Source organism: Callorhinus ursinus, unplaced genomic scaffold (genome assembly GCF_003265705.2).
Source record: "Callorhinus ursinus isolate GAN/ISIS: 27379988/994484 unplaced genomic scaffold, GSC_fseal_2.0 scaffold1, whole genome shotgun sequence".
NCBI classification, from domain to species: Eukaryota; Metazoa; Chordata; class Mammalia; order Carnivora; family Otariidae; genus Callorhinus; species Callorhinus ursinus.
In genome coordinates, this window is record NW_027397063.1 from 56,932,228 (window position 1) to 56,957,807 (window position 25,580).

At 35.6% G+C, this 25,580-nt stretch overlaps 1 protein-coding gene across 8 annotated transcripts in view; it reads left to right on the top strand.

Annotated features, from left to right (window-relative positions):
- Nucleotides 1-15,383: 15,383 nt before the first annotated feature.
- STXBP5L (syntaxin binding protein 5L) overlaps nt 15,384-25,580 on the top strand; it is a 404,049-nt gene continuing 393,852 nt past the window's right edge. For 5 of the 8 annotated variants that reach the window (XM_073894165.1, XM_073894180.1, XM_025868870.2 and 2 more), the window contains exons 1-2: nt 16,122-16,141; nt 16,631-16,829. In XM_073894165.1, coding sequence (XP_073750266.1) covers nt 16,128-16,141; nt 16,631-16,829 — 213 coding nt within the window. In that variant the 5' untranslated portion in view covers nt 16,122-16,127. Of the gene's footprint in view, nt 15,599-16,121; nt 16,142-16,630; nt 16,830-25,580 lie in introns of those variants that run through there. The other 3 variants (XM_073894175.1, XM_073894170.1, XM_073894178.1) reach the window with 3 other exon arrangements.

Here is a 25,580-nt window from a genome sequence, read left to right on the forward strand (position 1 = left end):
GACTTATTTCACTTAGTATTAATCCCTCTTGATCCATTCATGTTGTTGCAAATGGCAATATCTCATTCTTTTATGGCTAATATTCCATTGTGTGTGTGTGTGTGCGTGTGTATAACATCTTTATCCATTCATCTATTGATAGGCACATATGTTGCTCCCATATGCTGGCTCTTGTAAATAATGCTGCATTAAACATAAATGTATGTATATCATTTTGAATTAGTATTTACCCAAAGAAAAGGAAAACACCACTTCGAAAAGATATATGCACCCCTATGTTTATTGACTGCTTTTAATTCTTATCTCTGGTTATTGTTTCTAAATGTTGGAATGCTCTAGGACTCTGTCTTTGCACCCATTTTCTTTTTTATCTGTACTCATTCCCTTTGTGGTCTCATCCAAAATCAACCCTATAAGTACCATCTCAATGCTGTTGAGTCATAAATTCATATCTTTCTAATACTTATAGCTCAGACCTCTCCCATAAATACCTGACTTAAATATCCAACTACCAACAAATAGGCACGAAAATATTAATAGGTCCAAAACTAAGTCCCTCCAAAACTTTCTCCTTCCTAAGTTCTCCCCTGACCAGTTAATGGCAACTCCATTCTTTTAATTGTTCAGACCTCAGACTATAAACTTCAGTAACAGTGTACCATCATATATTAGTGGATTATCACTTATTTAATGGTTCTTCATTATGGTAAATTTTTTCCAAATATTGATCAATGTTTCAAGTAAGAAGACTTCTATTTTATTGTATCTAGGACCAAGAGGTTACCTTCATATTTCTGGGAACCATAATTAAGAGGACTATAGGTAACTGCTAAGCAATAGGAGGAATGAGACCAAGATATTGAGAGAAAGTAAAGCCATGTTTTATGAGGAATAGTTGAAGAATTTGAGGATATATTCAATCTAGAGGAGAAAGAAATCGAAGAAGAAGTGATATCTGTTATTAAATATTTGTAAAGTCCTTCATGTGGAAGGGTGATTACCACACTTAGACTACCCGTCTTGCTTCAGTTAGAACATAAGGGATTTGACAATGGTTTCTTCTGAGAATGGTTGGACTTGATAATCAGCCACTACATGATCCTGATACATATATATGTAAAACAAAAAAGGAAGGGAACATTATCTTGAGATGTTTTAGAGTCTCAATATCTTACTGTATGTCCTGAGGATTTTTGCATGATTGATACTTTATGATATCTCTACTAAAGTATAGAGGAAGCTCATCATTCAGTGTCCTGAAAGAAAACATTTACATATCTCACCTGAGAAAGTTATGGGCAGGCATCTCATGGGTAGAGAAGCAGTAACAGGATCAAGTCCATAGAGACAGATTCTACATTAAACTTACTCTGTCTAATCCTCTTAAGACAGGGTTTGCTGCTCAAATGTGCAAAAGTTTAAAGAAAGGTATATTTCCTTCAAGGGTTAAGAAATAAAGCACTTATATATGATGTCTGTCATTTATAGTTCTGAACCTTTTACTCATGCTTTATAAAAGTAACCTATTATTTAATTTTTTATCTGCCAAGAAAAAAATTTTTCCCTGATCTTCAGCTGATAATTCCCCAAAAAACTTGTTTGTGGACCAAAAGGTCAAAGTTGTGGAGTGACTAATTTGGCTTCCTATAAAAACAATTTATTATTTTCAGATGTGTTGCCTCTAGAGAGGTGATTCTCAATCTTAGATGTATTTGGAATCACCTCGAAAGTGTTTAAAAATGCCTCTGATTTCTGGGTTCCAGGTCTAGAGATTCTGATTTAGTTGATCTGGTCTGCAACCTCAGCTTAGAGATTTTTAAAAGTTCTCAAGACAGAGTGCCTAGGTGGTGCAGCTACTTAAGCGTTCCTCTTGGTTTCAGCTCAGGTTGTGATCTCCTGGTCTATGGGTTCCAGCCCTGTGTGGGGCTCCACACTCAGTATTGAGTCTGCTCGAGACGTTCTCTCCCTCTCCCTCTGCCCCTCCCCATCTGTGTGTGCTCTCCCTCTCTCTCAAATAAGTAAATAAAATCTAAAAAAAAGTTTCCAAGGATTTTCCATTGTGCAGCCAAAGTTTAAAACCTCTTCTCTAGAGATATTTTATTCCTTCTTGCTATTGCTAAGGATAGTTAAAGGTAGGATGTTGAGGGGGCAGACAGTGTCTCAGACACATGTCGGATGACCACTTGAAACAAATGTTGTTGAGATAATTTAAATATTAGACAGTTAATTATAGTAGATGGCCTTTTATACCTTTTCCACCCTTGAGATTCTATCATTTTATATCTACCCACCACAATGTATATATATGGAATTAAACAAATATATACAGGACACAAATTCCACTGCACTATATAAATCAGGATGATTTTGCTAGTATAGCTGTATTCCTAGTTGCTGCTTCTTTGGATGGGTGAACTATTTTATTCTGACTGCTTCTCAGTGCACATGACACAGTTTTATTAGATTACATTATGCACAGCATCACTGAGTCAAAGTGATGTTATTAGCCTGCTAGAAGAAGCTTCTTACCCAGCTGTGAGGGATCGTTAATATACATTATGATGTTAATAGTGCACAGAATATGTGTGAGTAGGTGGTAGGGGACAGAAATTTAAACTAAATTAAAAATGTGAGAGAAACTGCAGCACATGGGAAATAAATGCTCATTGCTACTAGTCTCAATTATTTTTCATTATTTTCAAGGTCAAGTTGGCAATTTTTCACAACTCCTACCCACAAGTGCCTTTCCTGATTGATTGACTCTTACAGCCAGAAGCTCTTCTTACACCCAGGAGGCAAGCCTGCTTTTTTATTATATTAAAAAAATCTAAACGCCAAAGTGAAAAGAATACTGGACTTCTGTTTATTTTTATCCAAAAATCAAAACACCCCACAAACTCTAAAGTAGGGTTTTTTAAAGGAGTTTAATCTGGGATTTTTAAAGCAGTTTAAGTGATTTAAAAAATAATATACTGAGGATTTTTAAAGTTTAAATGACTTAAAAAATAATATGCTAAGGAAATTATTATTCTAACTGAACCTAAATAAAACCTATCATAACCCTTAAAGGTGGGAATCTTCTAATTCTTCCTTCTTACTTGATAAATCATGCTCTCTGGTGTGGCAAAAGAAGGAAAATCTTTCCTTCATCATACATTCACCATTCCTATTGTAGAATGAATAACTATTTTTTGTTCACTTGGAATTGGGTAGGACTTTTTCTTTTTCTCATGGATATTTTTGTCCCCCAAATCAACCATAGCTTGGAGAATCAGAGTAAACTATCATAATTTTGCATGTAGAGAAGGTGAGAGATTCCTAGGGATTCTTAATTGTCACCCTGATAAACAGAGAAAGACATAAGAAGTTTGGTAGAAATAGAAGAGTGTGGTTAAATGGGAGAAGGTGGGAACAAGGTGGGAGGTAGGGGCTGTTAGTAGGAGAAATCTCTCTGATATTGTTGTTGTCTTAAAGATTGAGGGTAGGAGGACTAGAACATTTTCGTTTAATGGCTTCCATTTTCTCTATTCAGAACAAAGTCTTCAGCTATGGTTGCAGTGGGAGAGAAGCTAGAGGTTGGGAAAAGTAGGAAGGTTATGAAGTAGTTGTTGTAGACTATGACCTTGTTTTATTGGTTATCTTACATTACTCTTAAATCTTTAATCATTTGTTCCCTCTTATTTCTCTGTCCCCAAATATTATTCATTCCTATCTTGACCAGCCCCTCCCTTTTTATGTTTTCATTTTTTCTGCTTTCCTCTTTTCCTTTACTACCAAACTTCCTGAAATAGTAATTTATGACAACTATTAATTCTTGCTCATATTCCACTTGCTCCTTAAATCTTTAGGAGTTGGAAAAAGGAAGATGATCCAGTGAAGGAGGTAAGAGAGACCTCAAAGAAGTGATCGACATAGAGCTGTGTTGAGGAAGCTTAAGTATAGAAAGAGACTCAAGAAGACCTTAAACCAACCTTCTAATCATACACCTCTTTATTGAGGCACCTGGAAGAAATAATTGGTTATTCTTTCAATGCAATCACAGGGCTCTGCTTATACCACTCACATTATTCTCATAACCTCATAGCAATATTTTATAATTATTTGCATATCTGTCACCCTTATACTCAATTATTATCAGCTTTTCAAGTCAGTATTACTTTTTCTTTGTTTCTTTGTCCCCTATAACATATAGCATTCTACTTAACACACAATAGGCACATAATACATATTTGTTGAATAAATGAAGCATTTTATCTAATTTATGGCTTGATCACATCTTCAGATTCGGGCTTGAAATTCTAGCATGAAGCATGAATATCATGTAGTAGTATTTTTGTTCAGCAAATATTTATTGAAAAACCTACCACGTGCCAGACACTATTATAAGTACCACGGATATAACCATGAACAAAATGGACAAAATTGCTGTTTGTAAGCCATTTTACAGATTATAAAGCTGACTCATATCTATTCTCAGTACTTTCTTCTTTTTTCATCCTGCACTATCAAAGGCTAAGGCCTTCATTAAGTCTGGTATGCATATGAGGAATATGGATCCTTCTATGTCAACTCCTTTGTTTCTCAAATCTTTTGGAATATATATGCTTTCATAGCTACCATCTTTGATTCCTTCAGCCTTCTTTCTTTTTTGGACTGTAGCAAGAATTGGTAGTTATCATGAACTACTCTTTCAAGAAAAATAATCCAAAAAAAGGAAGAAAAATAAATAATCAGAAGTCTTACAGTGGTGTAAAATTTAAATCACATTTGATTATACATCAAATAACTAATAACCTTCATCAAAAAGTATACAATTACATGAAGAGAAATAAATAATTCAGCCAAGACATATATTAGTTAATATATTTGCATTGTAATTTTCATCATCTGCTGTTGAAATGATGGCACATTATCCCCTATACTTGTTTGAAGAACACTTCTTGCTTAATAATTGTTTATTCTTTCCAGTTTTTTTCCAGCATTTCTTGGCAAGTCTCTGAATACTTCATGTGGATTATCGGGAAATATTTTACAATAATCAATGGGTGCCAATGGTAATTCCAATCTCAAAAATTGTTGAGAAAAACAAAAACAAAAACGAAAGTTACAAAATAACAACAAAGAACAAGCAAGCAAACAATAACAGTAACAATTCTTTTCCATCGTGGAGTTTGGATAGAGACTGGGTTTACACATTTTCTTTCCATTTCGAAAACTAATATTTTCATGTTGAAAATCTTTGAACATATTTAACCATTGTTGATCTATAGATACATTTTTTTTGTCCTATTTTGCTAGTAAGCTCTCATTAGGATATGGCCTGAAGACATGGTATTTATTAAATAGATAATATGACTAAGTTAATTGCCTATTTTCCAAGATTTACCATTCTGGGCCTCCCCAGCTGAACCTAGCCAAGTTTAACAGTTTCTACGAAGATTTCCTTTCTAAAGGACTAGTTAATTATCAGTCTACAAATACCCAGTTACCTACTTCCTGAGGTCCAAACCATAACAAATAACATTTTAGTAGTTTTCATGTTAAGGTCTTTTACTTTAGTGGTAAATTTACTTTTTTTCTTATGTTAAGGTCTTAATTTAATTTTTTTCTTTTCTATTATGATTATTAATATTCATATGAGACTTTTGAGGCTGAAAGTTAATAATAGCTAACATGTGAAGGATTTCCTGTGTGCCAGGTGGTGTGTTAAATCACTTAATTTTCACAGCAATCCCATGAGGTTGGTAATTTTTTTTTTTTTTTTGAGAGGCAGAGGGAGAGGAGAGAGGGAATCTTACTCAGGCTCCACGCCCAGTGCAGAGCCTGACGTGGGATTCCATCTTACAACCCCGAGATCATGACCTGAGCAGAAATCAAGAGTCAGAGGCTTAACTGACTGAGCCATGCAGGAGCCCCGAGGTTGGTAATTTTATCTTCCTTTTATAGATAAGAAAGTTGAAACACAGAGAAGTTAAATAACTTGTCCAAGGTCACACACTGAATTAGCAGCAGACTCTGGTCTGTCTGAAATCAGAGTTCCTGCTCTTAAAAATACACCATTGTGTATCTCCCTCCCCTATAGTTTTTGCCACTCAAATTTAAAAATGACATCATGGAAGACAATGGTATTTGTTGAGGAACTGTATGGGTTATGAGATGGTTTTGATTATTTACAAAAGTGATGGTACAGAATATTTTAAAGAGCAACTGTCCTAGAAAATTCAAGAAATTTGGTTTCCATAATTAAAGCACATTAAACACAGACACACTTGGAAAATTATGCAAAATAAAGTAATATTTGCATTAAGTAAAGAAGGATTATGGCTAAAGACAACAGAGAGTGGGAATAATGGAGAGGAAAAATAAGGCAAAGACATAAAATTTGTTTTTCTGAGAAGAGCTAGAAGAAGCCATAAATCACTCTGGCTGTTACTGAAAAAAATACTTGTAAACTTCCTTAGCTTTACAAAGGTTAAGAGAACAACAATGTTTTGTCAGCCAAGCTAGCCAAGGAGCTGATTGAAACAGAAAGCTTATCCTGCATGGCCAGACAGGACCCACTTAAAGGGTTTTCTCTTGTCTCAGAGCCTGTAATTGGACAGGCAAGAAGTCACTCATCCTTCCTACTCTCCTGACTCTGTTTTGGAACTTTTGTTTATGATAAAGCAAAGTCATTCTTGCATCCTAGCTTATTCTCTAAAACTCTAGTGTGCCAATTTTAGCAGGGCTAAAATTAATATGGATATTTACAAAATCTTAACATCTTAACCCTTTGTTAGCCATTAGAAAAATTAATTCAGTATATTGTGATTGCCATCATGAAAACAAATGCATATCCCTGCTTAAACTGGTGCAATCATCACAAGTCATTCCAAACCCAGGAAAGGCTGTCAACCCTTGTATTTTTATCATCTAAGTGAGGGTCAGAGAATCTATAACTTGTAGTCTGCATCTTGCTCTCAGTTTCAATTTATATAACAAATTACAAGGGTTCACATCTCTATTTAGTATATAGTGGCAAAAACCCAATGTGGTTTTAAGAGCCTTAAATATTCTCTTAAGACTTGGTTGTTTTCCTATAAAATTATTCTTCTGTAGGTCTATATTTCTTTGTCTACTTTTTAAGCTCTCCTGTGCTTATTTTCTCACATTTCCCCTCAAATAACAATATGTAAAAATTATAATTTTAATTTACTGATATAGTTGAATAGAAGTTTGTGTCATTACTTTTAAATTTAGAAATCAAACATGAATTATGTTGCTTTCTAACCTTAAAGTTCTATGAAAACTTTTATTTTTTCCACCAGTCTGAAATGATAAGTTTTACAGAAATTATGTTTTCCTTGTCATGTTTTCCTGCTTTGTTTAGCAATTAGACTTAAATTCTTATCATTTTAAAACTTTCTGAATTGTTTTCAAACACAAAACAAATCTAAACAAAAAATGTCAATACAGGTGGTATGGGATATCACTTTACAAAAAGATTCATTGTTGAGTTTTCCACGGGGACCTAAGCTCTTAATAAAGATATGAATTGATGTAACCTTTCAAAAATAAAATTTAAATTTAAATGAAATCTTGCTTTGCAGTGACATGGAAGGAACTAGAGGGTATTATGCTAAGCGAAATAAGTCAATCAGAGAAAGACAATTATCATATGATCTCACGCATATGTGGAATTTATTTAAGAAACAAAACGAGGAGCATAGGGGAAGGGAGGGAAAAATAAAACAAGATAAACCAGAGAGGGAGACAAACCGCAAGAGACTCTTAATCATAGGAAACAAACTGAGGGTTGTTGGAGGGGAGGGGGGTGGGGAGATGGGGTAACTGGGTGATGGGCATTAAAGAGGGCATGTGATGTAATGAGCACTGGGTGTTATCTAAGACTGATGAATCACTGAACTCTACCTCTGAAACTAATAATACACTATATGTTAATTAATTGAATTTAAATAAATTAAAACAAATAAATAAATAAACAAAATAAATAAAATTTAGAACTAAATATGAAGACATATTATTTTGACATAGTAATACCCTCTGAAAAAATCCATTTGAGGGGGTGCCTGGGTGGCTCAGTCATTAAGTGTCTGCCTTCAGCTCAGGTCTGGGATAAAGCCTGGCACTGGGCTCAGGTCATGATTCCAGGGTCCTGGGATCTAGCTCTGCATTGGGCTTCCTGCTTGGCAGGAAGCCTGCTTCTCCCTCTCCCACTCCCCCTGTCGGTGTTCCCTCTCTCACTGTCTCTCTCTCTCTCTCTCTCTCTCTCTCTGTCAAATAAATAAAATCTTTAAAAAAAAATCTGATTGAGGAGTTCCTAAGGAATTAATATTATGCAAACTTTTAATATATAAAGCACAATCATGAAAAAAAACTCTGAAACTTTGCCAAAGATTTAGTATAAAAGTATTCTCTCCATATTTATAATAGTATAGACTAAGAAATAAATAAAATACCTAAGACTATGAAAATGATTAAATACATTGAATAAATATCCATGACACTCAAAATGGTATTTCTGAACAATATTTAACGAAGTGGGAAAAGTTCACAACAAAATGTTCAGTTAAAAAATGTTTAGTTCTGAAAAGGACTAGAAATAAACGTCTAAATTTTCTGAAGTTTTTTTTTTTTTCTAAGTAGGCTCCATGTCCAGTATGGAGCCCAACATGGAGCTTGAACTCACAAACACTGAGATCAAGACCTGAGCTGAAATCAAGAGTTGGACGCTTAACCGACTGGGCAACCCAGGTGCCACTCTAAAATTTTTATAATATGCACACCTTATTTTTATAATCAGATATATGTGCAGTGTACATAAGTGGAAATATTAATAAAAATGTGATCTCTAGGAATCTCTAATTGGTAGATAATTTTTAGGATATCTGTATCTACTATAGGCTGAATTCATCTCTGTTGGCCAGTACCCACATAGGTATCCTTTTAATTATCTTTTGAATAAAGCTTTGTAGTATTTAGGGAAAGAATGCAGTGTGAACTTTGACTAAATAAATCATACAAAGAGAATTTTGGATTTGAAAGATTAAAGATCATCTAGTCCAAACTCTCTTCCTCTCCTTCAGTTTCAGCAACAGTCAATCTACAGATGCAAAAGACTTCTATATTAATAATTGAAAAATAAATTCAATTCAAGTCAATTCCTATAAACAGTTTCACTAAAGCAAAAGAATAATGATAATAATAACAATATATTTGTATAGTGGTTTACACTCTACAAATCACTTTTACATACACAATCTCATGTTCCTTAAAATAGCCTATATAAAGGAAAAATTGAGGCTTAGAGGCTGAAAGGGCTTGTTAGTGCCCCAGCTAGGAAACCTAGCCTGTCCCAACACTAAATCCCTTTCTCTTACCACATCCCAATGTGATGGATAGATATGTGAAAATCTATTTTAAAGGAGGCACAAAGGGGCGCCTGAGTGGCTCAGTCGGTTAACCCATCTGCCTTCAGCTCAGGTCTGGGATAAAGCCTGGCATTGGGCTCCCTGCTCCGTGGGGAGCTTGCTTCTCCCTCTTCTCAGCCTGCCACTCCCCTGCTTGTGCTCTCTCTCTGTCAAATAAATAAATAAAAATCTTAAGAAAAGAGAGAATGTTTTAAAAAAATAAAATAAAAGAGGTGTAAAGAGCTGATTTTAATTACATGTTTAATAGCAAATATTTGACTTTTGCCCTACAAGGCATGAGTTCTGTTTGTAATTCTGTCATTGATTGTGTGCTGAGCCATACTTTGTATGTTTTGGGTCTGTCCTAATGACTTCTGCCTGTTTGTCATGAGAGCTATGGCATTATTTAGTTAACCCTGTAGTTTCTCCCTTTGTGCACTTGGAGTAGGCTGAATAAGAGATTTTAATGCTGGTTGCTATTTCCTGCCATATGACAGAAAGCTGACAACTATCAACCAGTACCCCTCCTGAAGGATGTATAATAGGGTCAGAAAAAGTCAGATGAAAATTTAGGAAGGAAAGATAATTTCTAATCCTCTTGAAAATTTTGCCAGAAGGGATATAGGTGGAACTTGTTTTTCAACTGTGTTCTCTTAATGGAATTCTAACTCCTAGACTGGCAAATAATAAAGGATAGTGCTATAACTTGATTAAGGGTTTGGAAATGTGTAATGAATTAGGTTGCTCGGTTCAAGATCCAGCACCTCATAGCAAGCAGATTGGAAATATTCACACTTGCTAACGTCAACAATTGCCAGTCTGGCCTTGCGGTAAGTCTTGCATCATTGCCCTCCCTCTACCCAAATTCTCCTTCCAGTTGTTCTGATATTCACTGAGACTACAGCCTCTCTGAGCAATTTACTACTGCCTTGCTATGTTTCATTAGTTATTGAATAACTGATTTTCTCCTATTTTAGTGGGACCCTTAACATATTTCAAATCACACTGAGATTTATTCTGAGGTAAGAACTTTCCTATTAGCATGCCATCCCAAAATTTCTTTGCTTCTAGTCCCATTCTCCCCAATCCCCAAATGTCTTTTTAGGTCTAGTATCCAAACTCCTTAGCAAGGTATTTTCCCTTTTTCTGTTCTGTTTTATCCTAATATTTAAATTTTGTAATTTCCCTTTCTAATATCAAATATCTATATAATGGGATTTTTTGGTTTCACACTAACAGCATGAGGAAATAGCTTTGGGATACGATTTATGTAAGTTCACATTCCTATTTCAAAACCTACCAGATGTATGATATTGAACATATTATTTAAACTTTCTTTGCTTTCATTTTCTCACCCATTAATTGGGTTGATCAATAGCTACCATACCTGATTGTTGTGAGGATTAAATGAAAAACTAAATGTAAAATTGTTTACACATTTCCAGCTCATAGTAGGTGCTCTCTTCAAAGAATGCTGAATTTGATTGTCATATTGTTATGGACTGCATTGTGTCCCTCCCCCCAATACTTCAGGATGTGACTTTATTTGGAGATAGGGCTTTTAAGAGGTAATTAAGTTAAAATGAGGCCATTAGGATTGGCCTTAATTCAGTATGACCGATGTCTTTATAAGAAGAGGAAATTTGGACACACAAAGATACCAGGAATGTGCAGAGAAGAAAAACCATATAAGAACACAGTAAGAAAGATGTCATATACAAGCCAAAGAGAGAGCCCTCAGAATAAGCCAAACCTGCTGACACTTTGATCTTGGACTTCCAGTCTTCTGAACTGTGAGAAAATTAGTTTCTGTTGTTTAAGCCACCTGGTCTGTAGTACTTTGTTATGGCAGTCATGGCAAACTAATACACATATATTCACCATTTCAGAAGAATTAACACTTACTGTTTTCCTATTCCAATTCCTATTTAATCCTCTAATTAGTAATTGGGCAGTGATTAAGAGTATAATCTTAGAAGTCAGATAGCCTTGAATTTGAAGACCGGGTTATCCACCTAGGTGACTTTGAATGAATTTCTCATATGTTTCAGAGTCTCAAATTTCCTTACCTATAAAATGAAACAACACCTGTCTCATAGAGTTATAATAAGGATCAAATTAAAAGAGATGTTTATAAATTTCATAGTATAATATCTGATAGATAGGTGCTTAGTAACTGGTAGAACTAATTATCTTTATGTACAAAGATAAATGTATAAAACCATTTACATGTGTTTTGTCAATCTGGCTTAGTTTTCTCTAAGCTTAATCAGTTTAGCAAATCTTCTCTGTGTGAAGTGCCATACATATACATACTTTCGACAATTACTTAATTATTTTGAGGATGTGGAAAATCAGCTTCTATTAGCTTCATTGTTGGCTTGAATCCAAGATCACAAACCCTCAAAGTGAGTTGTAATATATTTTTAACATATATTCTAAAAATCCTGCCAGTGTATTAGATTTATTTAAATGATTTGATGATTTTGCTCCAAGGACCAAGCTTGGACTATTTTTCTTTTGTACAGTCTTCATACTTGCCGTTTTAGGAAGATATTATGGTTTATCAGAAACTCCTCATAATGAATTTTTCTAGATTGTAGTAGAATAAACAAAGTTCTTTTTTATTATTATCTGGACCAATTCTAAAGTTCTCTACATCATTTTTTATGGAATATTTCATGGTCTGGTGTCATTCCCTTTATCATATGATTTATAGGATAACATCTTATTTCTCTTTAATTAATTAAGGATGGAATTTTCTTCCATAGCTACGTCATTGTGCTTCTCTCATCCCATAAAATTTTCAAGCTATAATTGTTTGTGATGTCTTCTCACATACATAATACACTTTTGCTCATTTCTATCCCTTGCTCACATTTTGTGAATTGGCATTACAATATCTTCTGTCCACAGTTTCCCACTCTATGAGATTGCAATTATGTTAAAATTTTACTTACTGTCATTTATTTAAATTAATATTTACTGGGCACTTACTATGTTCAAAGCACTGTGCTATCTACTGTGAAAGAAAAAAGATATTTAAAATAATCCCAAAGAGTCCACAATCTCAGCATTCTAGTGATATTTTTTTAGGCTTGTAATATTTGTTAGCGCTGTGAATTGTGTAAGACTGTTGAATCACAGACTTGTACCTCTGAAACAAATAATACGTTGTATTTTTTTTCTCTTTAAATTTTTTATTGTTATGTTAATCACCATACATTACATCATTAGTTTTTGTTTTTGTTTTTGTTTTTAAGATTTTATTTATTTATTCATGATAGACAGAGAGAGAGAGAGAGAGAGAGAGAGAGAGAGAGAGAGAGAGAGAAGCAGGCTCCCCACTGAGCAGGGAGCCCGACGCAGGACTTGATTCCAGGACCCTGGGATCTTGACCCGAGCCGAAGGCAGACGCTTAACCATCTGAGCCACCCAGGCGCCCCTACATCATTAGTTTTTGATGTAGTGTTCCATGATTCATTGTTTGTGCATAATACCCAGTGCTCCACGCAGAACGTGCCCTCTTTAATACCCATCACCAAGTTAACCCATCCCCCCACCCCCCTCCCCTTTAATAATACATTGTATGTTAAAAAAAAAAAAAGAAGAAGATAGCAGGAAGGGAAAAATGAAGGAGGGGGAAATCGGAGGGAGAGATGAACCATGAGAGACTATGGACTCTGAGAAACAAACTGAGGGTTCTAGAGGGGAGGGGGGTGGGGGGATGGGTTAGCCTGGTGATGGGTATTAAAGAGGGCACATACTGCATGGAGCACTGGGTGTTATACGCAAACAATGAATCATGGAACGCTACATCAAAAACTAATGATGTAATGTATGGTGATTAACATACCATAATAAAAAAAAAGAAACACTTATATATTTTGACTTGGCTTTTCTTTCACTTCCCATTCCTATTTGTTGTCCCATCTGAAGGAGTATCTACTCTGTCACCTCTTTTTAACTCAAGGAGGCCAATGAATTCCCTGTTGGCTCTTAAAACAGAGTCTTTGTCAATCTCTTTTGTGTCTTTTGTTCTGTTTCTCCCCAGTTTTTAGAATAAAACCACCACCTAGTTGCTAAGATAGTACAGTGTTAGTGACAAGTGGTTTATGGGGTTTTCTTGTAAACATTACATCTCCTTTTGCTGAATCAGGATATCTTCTTCACTCTCATCAAAAGACCAAACCATCACTTGCTGTAGGCTTATTTTCATTTGTTTGAAAATTAAAGAGTTGTCAATAGACTTTCTGATGAAGGGATGGAGGGCATCTAAATCCATTATTTTAGACAATAATGCTACTTCTCAAAGAGTTAAAGAAAAAGAGAAGAGCAAACTCTTTAGCCTTAATAGGCACCTATGCTTGGAGGTGAAATGGGCCAGGAAGAAAAGAAGAAAAAAAGTAGAAAAAGAGAGTAAAGACAAAGGTACATATTGTTAGGAATCCAATATAGAATGAGGAACCCTACCAAGATCTAGTTTTCATCAGACATGGCCTTTGTTTCCACCCTTATTTTTACCCCTCCCAAATAGGGTAGGATATAATTGGGTATCATCTCTTAAATCTTTTACTAATAACCATTAACAAACCAACTGTTCAAAATCCTTTAAGTGCCTCTTATAGGTGAAACATTGGTGCTAGACAAGACAGAAGAAATATATAATTCCATGCCTGCCTTCAAAAGTGTTATTGTCTAGCTGTGGCAATTGGGGGTCTTTGAAAGGTTTCAAAAAGAGTAAAATAGACATTAAGTACTGAAAAATTCAAAAGGAGAAGGTGAGCATTGATCTGAGGATCTGAAAAACTGGTCTCTAATCCATCTCTATTTCCTTGCTATGTGACCTTGGACAAATCATTTCTTTCAGGTCTTTCCTTTCATCCCACCCTCTTCCTCCCCCAGAAAAAAAAAAAAGAAAAGAATTCCATCCTGGAAGATCTCTAAAATGTACGACAATATGAGATGATTACTAATGAGCTCTTTTGTGTTGCCCAGATTGAAGTCTAAAGGTAGCTATGGCCCCCTGAGCTGCTCTCTTCATTTTCACAGACATAGGTATCAAGGTCTAAATTTTCCACAGTTCAGTATCAAGTCAGAGCACAGAACCAAATTTTCCCATCCTGATGCTGTTACGTTTTCTAATCCTGCACCAAATAGTGCATCTTTCAAAATGATTGTGACTCATAGAAAAAGCTTAAAATATATTACTGACACGGTTTACTTAGAGAAATGTTTCTTTAAAAAAATTGTTTATGTGAAAATAGGGGGAAGGGGTAATTCTACGTATTAGAGGGAACAAGGTAAGCAATCGATTCCTTAGGATCTGAAAGGCTAAATATTCCAAAAGTCTACTGAAATACAATTCTCTCTGGCAGAGGTTAAGCAATTATGCAAGTGGCAGGACAGTGAAGGAAGCCCAACAGATGCACCTGGAGAGCGAGTAGAGGTGATAAATTGCAAAATCACCTGCCCAGTTCACAATATCATCCTGGGTCAGACCTAGGGAAACCCTTCCAGCAGCCTCGGACTCAGGGCGCCCAAGTTTGCACGTTTCCACGCATTCTATTGATTCACACTTCCGTCCTTCAACAGGTAGCGCCAATTACAGCCCCCAAAACACGGCCCCCCAGCATACTGGCCAGTCTCGCCGTCAATCAAATACTACACCTACCTTTCTAAATTCTCCCCTCCCCCTTTCATTGCCTTTTCCTTCGGCCTATCCCCAAATTTCTTCCGCGCCTCGCGACCACGGAACTTGGCCCTATGGGGCCTAGGATTGGAGCCGAGGCTACTCCCGCCCTTTGACGTCCCGGAGCTCTCCGCCTCTTTCTCCGGCGCCGCGAGGCCCGAAGTGGAGGGGGCGGGGCGAACGAGGGGGCGTTTCAGGGGGCGGGGCTTGCATCCCACGGCGGGAGGGCGGAGCCTTCCTTCGAGCCTGCCTGCCTGGTTAGGACCTCGGAGAGCGCCGGGTGCCACGACCAGAGGGACGGGAGAAGCGGCGGCAGTCGGGCGCGAGTGACGCCTGCGAGCCAGCCTCCCTCCGCACCTTCAGCTTCTCGGTCTGGCTGGCAGCTAGTGGTGGCCGAGGAAGGTGCCTAGGGCGGGAGTCAGATAGTCATCCCTCTGGGACGCCGCCGCCGCCGTCTAGCAGCGGCTCCCTCACACCTGTGTGTGTGTTCATGAGCGTGAGCGCCCGCGTGCCAATTTCTGTGTGAGGGTTGGGTGTGCTCCGGCTGGGCGCGCTAATGTCTGTGTGAGGGTGTTTGTGTGTGCTAGGTGCCTAGGCGCTCGGCCCGGGGAGGCACCGCGGGAGCGGCGGCTCCGCGCGCCCAGCAAGCTGAGGCGGGACTCGGGCTGCAGCTGTCGCCGCCACTTCCTCACGTCCCCCAAGAGCCGCCGCGGTGCTGCGGGGAGAGCGGACGGGCGGGCGAGTGCGGCGGCGGCTGCGGGCAGAGCGGGGTGGGGGGTGAGGGGGTGGGTGGAGGGTGGGAGAAGAGGGAGGAGGGCTGGAGACGCTGGGAGGGAAGGGGGGGCGGAGGGAGAAGCGGAGGCAGCCGGCGCCGCCGCTCGCCCCTCCCGTCGGCTCTTGCTGTTGGGTCACCCGCAGATGTTTTGGGGTCCGGCTGTTGGGGGTGGGGAATGGAAAAAGGCCTACCCCTCATTACCTACTGAAAAAAAAAAGGGAGCGTTGAAGATGATGGGGGGAGAGCCCAGATGGTGGTAGTAGAGTAAATACCGGCTCTCCCACCGCACAACCCCAACATCGTTTTTCTGAAAATATTCTGAGCTGAACCTTTAGAAGGAAAGCCCGCCCTTAAGAGAGAGAGTCTTGGTCTGTTGGACTCCGGCCTGATTGTATAATAATAATAATGATGATATAATGCTAATGACGATGATGACACTGCCTTTTATTTTTACCCCAGTGCTGATAAAGCGTAGCTACAGCTGGGGATAAAGCCCTTGAAAATTTGATGTATGAGGAGGAAATACTGTTGCTTTTAGAGTTATATTTTATTATTTCTTTTTAAAGGATGTTCTTTTCTTGGACTAAAATTTGACAAAATGAAGTATGACTTTCTCTCTCTTTTTTTTGTCATTTATAGCCGATGCTCGTAAAATGAGGACTGGCTACTGCCTTGACTAGTAAAAAGCTAAACACTTTTACCCAGGTATAAGCTCATGTGTTAAGTCACCCTTTCCTTTGAATTTCTCAACAGTTTTTTTAAAATGAAGAAGTTTAATTTCCGAAAAGTTTTGGATGGCTTAACTGCCTCCTCCCCTGGCAGTGGTAGCAGCAGTGGCAGTAACAGTGGTGGTGGGGCTGCAAGTGGTTCCATACATCCAGGAGGGACTGCAGGGGTTCTCAAAGAGGAGATTCAGGAAACCCTGACTTCAGAGTATTTCCAGATTTGCAAGGTAAGTTCTGAATTGGCTTAAAGCCTATTATTTCTTTATTTTACTGTTGTGAGGAAAGAAGAATTAACAACAGCAACACCCACACTAGGGACTGGAAATTGTTGAGATGCCAGCAGTAGACAGTCCTGGGCAGAGAACTCTATAGATAGATGTTTGAATTAATAAAGATATTCTAGTCATTGATTTCAACATCAATTTAAGAAGCTATGGTCGTTTAAAATGGAAATAAGCAAACATAGAAGGTAGGATTTGCAAGACAATGTTAAGGTCCAAATTGTGGACAAAATTTTTAATGTAATATTTATGTATAAGTAGGAAACTGAAGGAAAAAATCATTCTGGTTAATTCCTTGTTGACATTCAGTGAAACTATTATTTTATGTCACTGTGCAGTATAAAATGATTAAACCTATTAAGATGTTGCTACAAGTAAATAGATAATAGCTAAAGGAATACATCCATTTTAAAAGATCTAATGGTATTGTTTTACATTCATTGTTTAAAATTCTGTAGAAAAACACCCCCAGATTCTTAATAAAAAATGCCATGGATTTAATTCTCGTAAGAACTTAAAAAATAGCCTGTTTTCTGGTTTAGTGAGGAAACATTTCAGGTAATTATGCTTTAATGTTCAGCTTCTAATGAATAAGCAAAAGAAAGAGTTTCTGATGGGGAGAGGTGAGAATTTACAAAACAAATGTTTTGTTAATATATAGATATTGTTATATTTTTCTGACATAGTTTATAATTTTTATTGTTTCTTTTTTGGGGGGGTAGCCTAGGAATGTGTTTTTGACCTACCATGTACAATTTAAAAAGCTACTAAGTCATTCATATGATACAGATTGAATATAGTTTTAAAATATTTGAATACATAAGAACAAATCATAAATTTCTGAAATCACAGAAATTATTAAATTTTTTGGTACTTCAAAAGAATTGTTTTGAAATTATTAAAATTATTTTTGTAGTAAATAACTTCTATATAATGAGATAAGTTTCAATTATTGTCTTAGTCTCCATTCCCAGTAAGGTCATTATAAAACATTAAATCTGTTTACGCAAAAGTGAGTTTATTTAGAATTAGGTCAGATTAAAAGATATAATTCTACCCCTGTGAGGTTTGTATGCACAAAATTTTGTATACAAAGTTGTATATAATTTCATTCTCAATCTGAAATAATAGATATTTTGTCAGATTAGGGGCTTAATATTGGTCATGAGACAAATATGTAAAAGGATCTTAGGGGTCAAATTTGAACTGCTAGTCAGGGGAATAATGCCCTGATTATCTAATCTTTGACATATTACTGTTTCCATTCCAAGATTCTGAAAAAATTTCCAAATTCTCAGTTGATAAATGTGAGGCAGGAGAGTTTTTGTCAAGATAAAATTGATATAAAAAAGACCTCTGAAACAGAGTGGCATTGGACTGTTGAGGTTTTGAACCTGGTAGAGAAGGTTTTAATTTAAAAATTTCAGGGGAAATGGGTGAATGCAAGAGAGGAAAATGGGATATATAGTTATCTTCCCATTTATTCAGATAGGAAATAGACATGAAAAGTGCCAGAAGTTAAATATGTATTAATTCAAAAACATATGGCATGGTAGGAAGAACACTGGCCTAGGAATCAGATTGTATCTTATTTAAAGTTCTGTCACTTGCCAGCCACGTATCTCGGGCAAGCCTTTTATCTGCCTTGAACCTTGATTTTCCCATCTGTAGTATGGTAATAAGTATTTCTGCTCTTCTGACTTAAAGTTGTTGGGAAGATCAAACAAGACAATTAGGTGAAGGCGATGTATAAATTGGAAAAGGCAATAAATTGTTTATTTTTATATTCTTAAAGTTTTAAAAATCACCTTGCTCTTGGTGGAATGACTACAAGCAGTGGGCTATAATAATATAGGTAACAAGATTATACTTTCAAGGAAATTAGAAGGATAGATAGCTATATAAGTGGAACACTAATAGTATTGAACTGTTACTAAATGGGGAAAGTATTATGGCATCTTTGGATAGCAATATAGTTAATTTTAAAAAGTAATTTTATGATTGTACTTTAGGTTACCTGGACTATAATAAAATATATAAAAATGGATTAAGGATGTTTCAAAATTAGAACTGTTACTAAAATGGGGACTTCATTTGGACTCACTGATTAAATGTGCAAAGAACATTCTATTCTGAGTACTAAGCAGTTGGCACCTTTTGGGTACTTGTACCTTTTCCACATGGCCAAAATTAAAGTACAAATCTGTAATCTTCTCTTTTGAAAACCATCCTCCTCTTTATTTTCTGATCGGCCATCAAATCCTATCTATTCCATTTCCTTAGTATTTCTGAAATTTATTCCCTTTTTGCCATCTCTAGTACCTGTTCATTCTATCGTATTTTCTTTTTTTTTAAAGATTTTATTTATTTATTTATTTGAGAGAGAGAATGAGAGAGAGAGAGAGCACATGAGAGGAGGGAGGGTCAGAGGGAGAAGCAGACTCCCTGCTGAGCAGGGAGCCCGATGCGGGACTCGATCCTGGAACTCCAGGATCATGACCTGAGCCGAAGGCAGTCACTTAACCACCTGAGCCACCCAGGCACCCTCGTATTTTCATGATTAGTCACTTGAATCACTTCCTACCTGATCTTCTTACCTCTTGTTTTACCCTATTTCAGTTGATTTTGTTATGTTATAATAATGGTTATTTCTGAACTATAATGTTCATTATGTCATTTCCCTGCTAAAAATTCTGTTGGTTTCCCTAGAGCACTGATGCTCTATAAACAAAAGTCTAATGTGAAACCCTGTAAATAACATCTATTAAAACAAATGTACTTTATTGGCATACATTTAAAAAATAAATTATAATAAGTTATACAGCTATTACAAAAAACTTGTTTTTTTTTTATTTGTTTTTTGTTGTATAATATTATCCCTGGCAGGTGGTAGGACTTTTTCTGGCCTTAAAAAAGTAAAAGTATAAAGCTACAACCTTTATAATCGGTCACAAATGTATAAGAAGTTCAAAAACACAGAAATGGTAGAAGAAACTTTGGTTCAAGGTTAGCAAAAAAGTTAATACATTGGTTTACTGCAATCTCAGTTCAGTATGTATACATTTGAATGCCCATTTGTTCAGATATTTGTGAAATACAAGAAGTGCCTTTTCTGAACTTGAATTCTATGAAACGCAATTTGAAACTACTGCTCTATACAATAAATGTCAAACTGCTTAACTTGATCTATATATAGTTCCCTTTAGATGGGATTCCTGTTTACCTTTCCATCCTCATTTCTGTGATTTCCTAAGCATATTGCATTACCTGAAAGCACTGTATTTTCATATCTGAATACCTTTTCTCAATATATTGCTTCTAATCACAATATCCTTTCCAGCTTTAGTAAAATTGGAGAATTCCCAGTTACTTTTTTTTTTTTTAAGATTTATTTAGTTATTTGAGAGAGAGATAGGGCAAAGGGGGCAGGGGCTGGGGAGGGAGAGGGAGAGGGAGAGAAACCTCAAGCAGATTCCCTGCTGAATGGAACCCAAGGAGGGACTCGATCCCAGGACCCTGAGACCATGACCTGAGCTGAAATCAAGAGTTGGACGCTTAACTGACTATGCTACCCAGGTGCCTCCTCCCCAGTTACTTTTTATCTCATAGTAAAATACTACTTCCATGAAACCAACTCTGCCCACTGCCTTCCTCTTTTCCTGCCCAAAGCAGAGTTAGTTTTTTCCCCTTCTTCTGTTTTCCTATAGCACCTGGCATGTTCCTATAGAGTTAAGTTAACACCTTATTGTGATTAGAAAATTTATTTTTCTGTCACTATTGTTATATTGTCATCAATGAAACAATATATACATGGTTGGTTAATTAATTGAAATGAAATTAAAGCAGAAAGTTATTAATAAATATATAGGTCTTAAACATTTTATTTTAAATAAAAATATGTAAATATACATCAACTTACAAATCACTTGTTAAATGAACAAGATTTTTTTTTTGAGCATTGGTTCTATAACTGGAGTTCTGTGTGTACTTTTCTTCCACAAACCATCCCAAATTCGTTATGGTTTTAATTTATTTAAAGTAGAATAAGAACTTATATGCTTTTGAAGCAGGTGACACTTAGTTTATACATATGATGAATATATAGTTGACCCTTGAACAAGGTGGGGTTAGGGGTACAAACCCCCACATGATCAAATATCTCTATATATTCGACTCTCCAAAAGCTTAACTTCCTGAAAACTTTGACTCCTCCAAAACTTAACTATAAATAATCTACTGTTGACTGGAAGTCTTACTGATAACATAAACAGCGGATTAACACATAGTTCGTATTTTATATATATTATATACTATATTCTTACAATAAAGTAAGCTAGAGAAAAGAAAATGTTATTAAGAAAATTATAAGAAGAAATACATTTATAGTACTATACTATATTTATTGAAAAAAATTCCAAGCATCAGTGGACTCATTGCAGTTCATATCCATGTTCAAGTTTCAACTATATATATATATATATATATATATATATATAAAGTATAGATATATACACACATATATATAAAACGTATAGATGTAGGTATATATTTATACTTATCTATACACAAGATATATGCATGTGTGTGTGTATATATACATATATAAAATCTAGATAAATAGATATATATTCATCCCTATAGTTAACTGACCTACACCCAATTAGGCCAGAGTAGGAGAGTATAAGTATTCTAGTTAGAGTTTACTAGTATCAAGTATTCAGGGAATCATTAATATCAATCTATGTTTTACAAAGAGAATGGGAAGTTTTTGTTAATCTAGCGAGGTGGTTAATTTAAAGGTAGAGATCTTTATCTGTAAGATCTCCCATTTGACCTTCATAACAGTCCTGTAAAGAAGGCAAAGAAAGTGTAAATATTTTTATTTTACTAATAAGACATCTGAGGCCAGAGAATTTAAGTGGTATCCTTAGGTCTCCAAGTTGGTAGGAGGCATAGCTAAGTTTAATGCTCTGTTCTTCCATTATTAAATCCAGTATTTTTTGTTTTATATTTCTTACTTATTAAAAAAAAAAAAAGCTTGAGGATTCTCTCTCTCCCTTTGCCCCTTCCCCTGCTCACGCTCTCTCTCTCTCTGTAAAATAAATAAATAAATCTCAAAAAAAAAAAAAAGGAAAGAAAGAAACATAGATGTGAACTGTGGAGAATTAGGCTTTCCAGGACCCCAGAAAGCTGAACGAGGTCAAATGCCTAGGTATCCCAGACTATTATTTCTTCTTTAGGTTTTCCATTGTCTCCACATTCTTCTAATTTCATATCATTTTATTTAGGAGGTTTTGTAACTGAGTTTGGCATAAGACCATGATCACAGTTATACATATCTGCAATTTTCATTCATTTAAACATTCTGTGAGATGTGTGGACTTGTCTCATTCTATACTGTGACTGGTAGAACAAAAGGTAGTACAGTTGACACTGCAGGATAACTTATTATGGATAAAGCATCTGACAGTGATTTCATGCTTCTGTCACCAAAATGGACAGTTGAGGGTGGGCATCTTTAAGAATAGAAATGGAGGCAAACCAGAAGACTTAAGCGACCTTGTTAGGGTTGAAATGTTAACAAACTTAAGTACCAAATGAATTAAAATTAATTTTTTTTAAAGAATCAGAAACAAAAACCAGATTATTCAGTTACTCTAGGCTCTCTCTTTGTTTATCTTAAGAGGATAAGAGTGCAGGGACTGTCTCATGTAAAGGATTATAGACTTGTAGGAAGTATGTTTATAAATTTTTAAAGTTACTGTAGAGAACAGACACATTTTCTTACAAAAAGTTCTTTAGTGCTAGTATATTGTCAATGAATTGGATTATGGGTTTCATTTAGCATGGCAGTTCTTATCTTAAAAGCAAATAGTGCCCATATTCAATGTTGAAAAACAGAGCTTTTCCTCTAAGATCAGGAACAAGAGAAAGATGTCTGTGCTTATACCGCTTTTATTCAACATGGTACTAGAAATTCTAGCTGCCACAGTCAGATGAGAAAAAAGAAAAGGCGTCCAAATCGGTAAGGAAAAAGTAAAACTGTCACTATTTGCAGATGATGTCATACTATATATAGAATACTTGAAAGACTCCAAAAAACTACTGGAATTGATAAGTGAATTCAGTAAAGTTGCAGGGTACAAAATTAGTATACAGAAATCTATTGTGTATCTATACACTAATAATGGAGTAGCAGAAAGAGAAATTAAGAAAACAATCCAATTTACAATTACACAAAAAGAATAAAATACCTAGGAATAAACTTAAGTAAGGAAGTGAAAGACCTGTACTCCAAAAACTATAAAACACTGATGAAAGAAATTGAAGATGACACAAGTAAGTAGAAAGATATTCCAGGCTCATGGATTGGAAGAACCAATATTGTTAAAATGTCCATACCACCCAGAACAATCTACAGATCATTAGATTAGCAATCCCAATCAAAATACCAATGGCATTTTCCACAGAACTAGAACAAATAATACTAAAACTTACATGGAATCACAAAAGACTCTGAATAGCAAAACCTACTTGAGAAAGAAAAAACTGAAAGGTATCAAAATTCCAATTTCAAGATATGCTACAAAACTCCAGTAATCAAAACAGTATGATACTGACACAAAAATAGACACATGAATCAATGAAACAGAATAGAAAACTCAGAAATAAACCCATACTTACATGGTCAATTAATCTGTGACAGAGTAGGCAAGAACATACAATAAAGAAAGACAGTCTCTTCAAGAAATGGTGCTGGGAAAACTGGGCAGCTACATGCAAAAGAATGAGACTGGACCACTTTCCTATACTACACACAAAGGCAAAGGAAACAAAAGCAGACTAGACTATAAGAACTACACCAAAATAAAAAGCTTTTGCACAGTGGAGGAAACCATCAGCAAAATCACAAGGCAACCTACTGAATGGGAGCAGATATTTACAAATCATATAATCTGATAAGGGTTAATTCCTAAAACATAAAAAGAATTTATACAACTCAACACCAAAAAAACAAATACATTGATTAAAAAATGGGCAGAGGGCCCAAATGACATTTTTCCAAAACAGACATATAGATGGCCAACAGACACATGAAAAGATATTCAGTATCTCTAGTCAGCCCGGAAATGCAAATCAAAACCACAATGAGATACCACCTTACACTTGTCAAAATGGCTGGAATATAAAAGATAAGAAATAACAAGTGTTTGGTGAGGATGTGGAGAAAAAGGAACCCTTTTGTGCTGAGTTGGTGGGAATGTAAACTGGTGTAGCCACTGTGGGAAATAGTGTGGAGGTTCCTCAAAAAATTAAAAACAGAAATGCCATACATATAGTGATTTCACTACTGGATATTTATGTGAAGAAAACAAAACACTAATTCAAAAAGATTTATGCACCACTGTTGTTTATTGCAGCATTATTTATAATAACGAAATAGCCCAAGCGGCCATTAATAGATGAATGAATAAAGATGTGGTATATATATAATGGAATATTACTCAGCCATAAAAAAGAATGAGATTTTGCCATTTGCAACAACATGGGTGGACCTAGAGGGTATTTATGCTAAGTGAAGTAAGTCATACAGAGAAGGACAGATACTATATGATTTTTCTCATGTATGGAGTTTAAGAAACAAACTAGGAAAAAGACAAAAGGAAAATGGACTCTAAAATACTCAGAACAAACTGGTAGTTGCCAGAGGGGAGGCTGTGGAGGGATGGGTAAAATAGAGGGGCTTAAGAATACATTTACTGCAATGAGCACTGAGTAATGTATGGAACTATTGAATCATATTGTACACCTGAAACTAATATAACACTATGTTAATTATACTTCAACTAAAAAATATATATATATGAAAAATAGTGTTATCATACTTTGTGTATGTCTCAATATAGAAATAACTTAAAAACTTAACATAATTTCCAAGTTTGTTTACCTGTAGGATTATTATTTGTGATTAAACCAGATTCGTATTTTCTTGAATTTTAGTGCATTTTGGTAGACCTCCTTCTGCCTTCAGTTGAAGATGTGCCTGCAAAATATCATAGGGTTAAGTTACATAGTTTACTTTTAATGATAGAATGATTGTATTGCTTTCCCATCTCATTTTTCTATATACTATTTACATATTAGTTTAATAGCAATAACTTTGTATTCATTGAAGTTTTCAAGTAGAAGCCCTGTTTTAAGCTTTAAATTGAGTTTTAGTCATATTAGACAAAACTGAGTTTTTTGTTCCTACTTAATTGTCAAAATAATGATCTTTATAAAAGATTTTGGTTATAGCTGCAGTGCTGTTTTTTTAATTAAAAAAATTTAAAGCATCTTTTTAATATTTGAAAAGCTAATCCCTTAATGTTTATTTATAATACACTAGGGAATCATTCCTTTCTAAATAATGGTAGCATTTATTGATAAGGACTATTAGAAAATCAGTGATTAAATTTTAGAAAGCCAAAAATAGAAAGCAGATTTAAAGGATTTAGAGAAAGTAGATATAAAGAATAGAGTACAAGACCTCCAGAAAGTGCATAATAGGCCCATGGTAATACCTGTGTAGAGGCTTGGTTAAATGGAACATTCATAATCATTGAAGGAATACAAGGAGATATTTTAACAAGTTTATTGTTCAAAAGATATTTACAGTATTAAAAATGATTAGGACATAAACCATTCTCAGCGAAC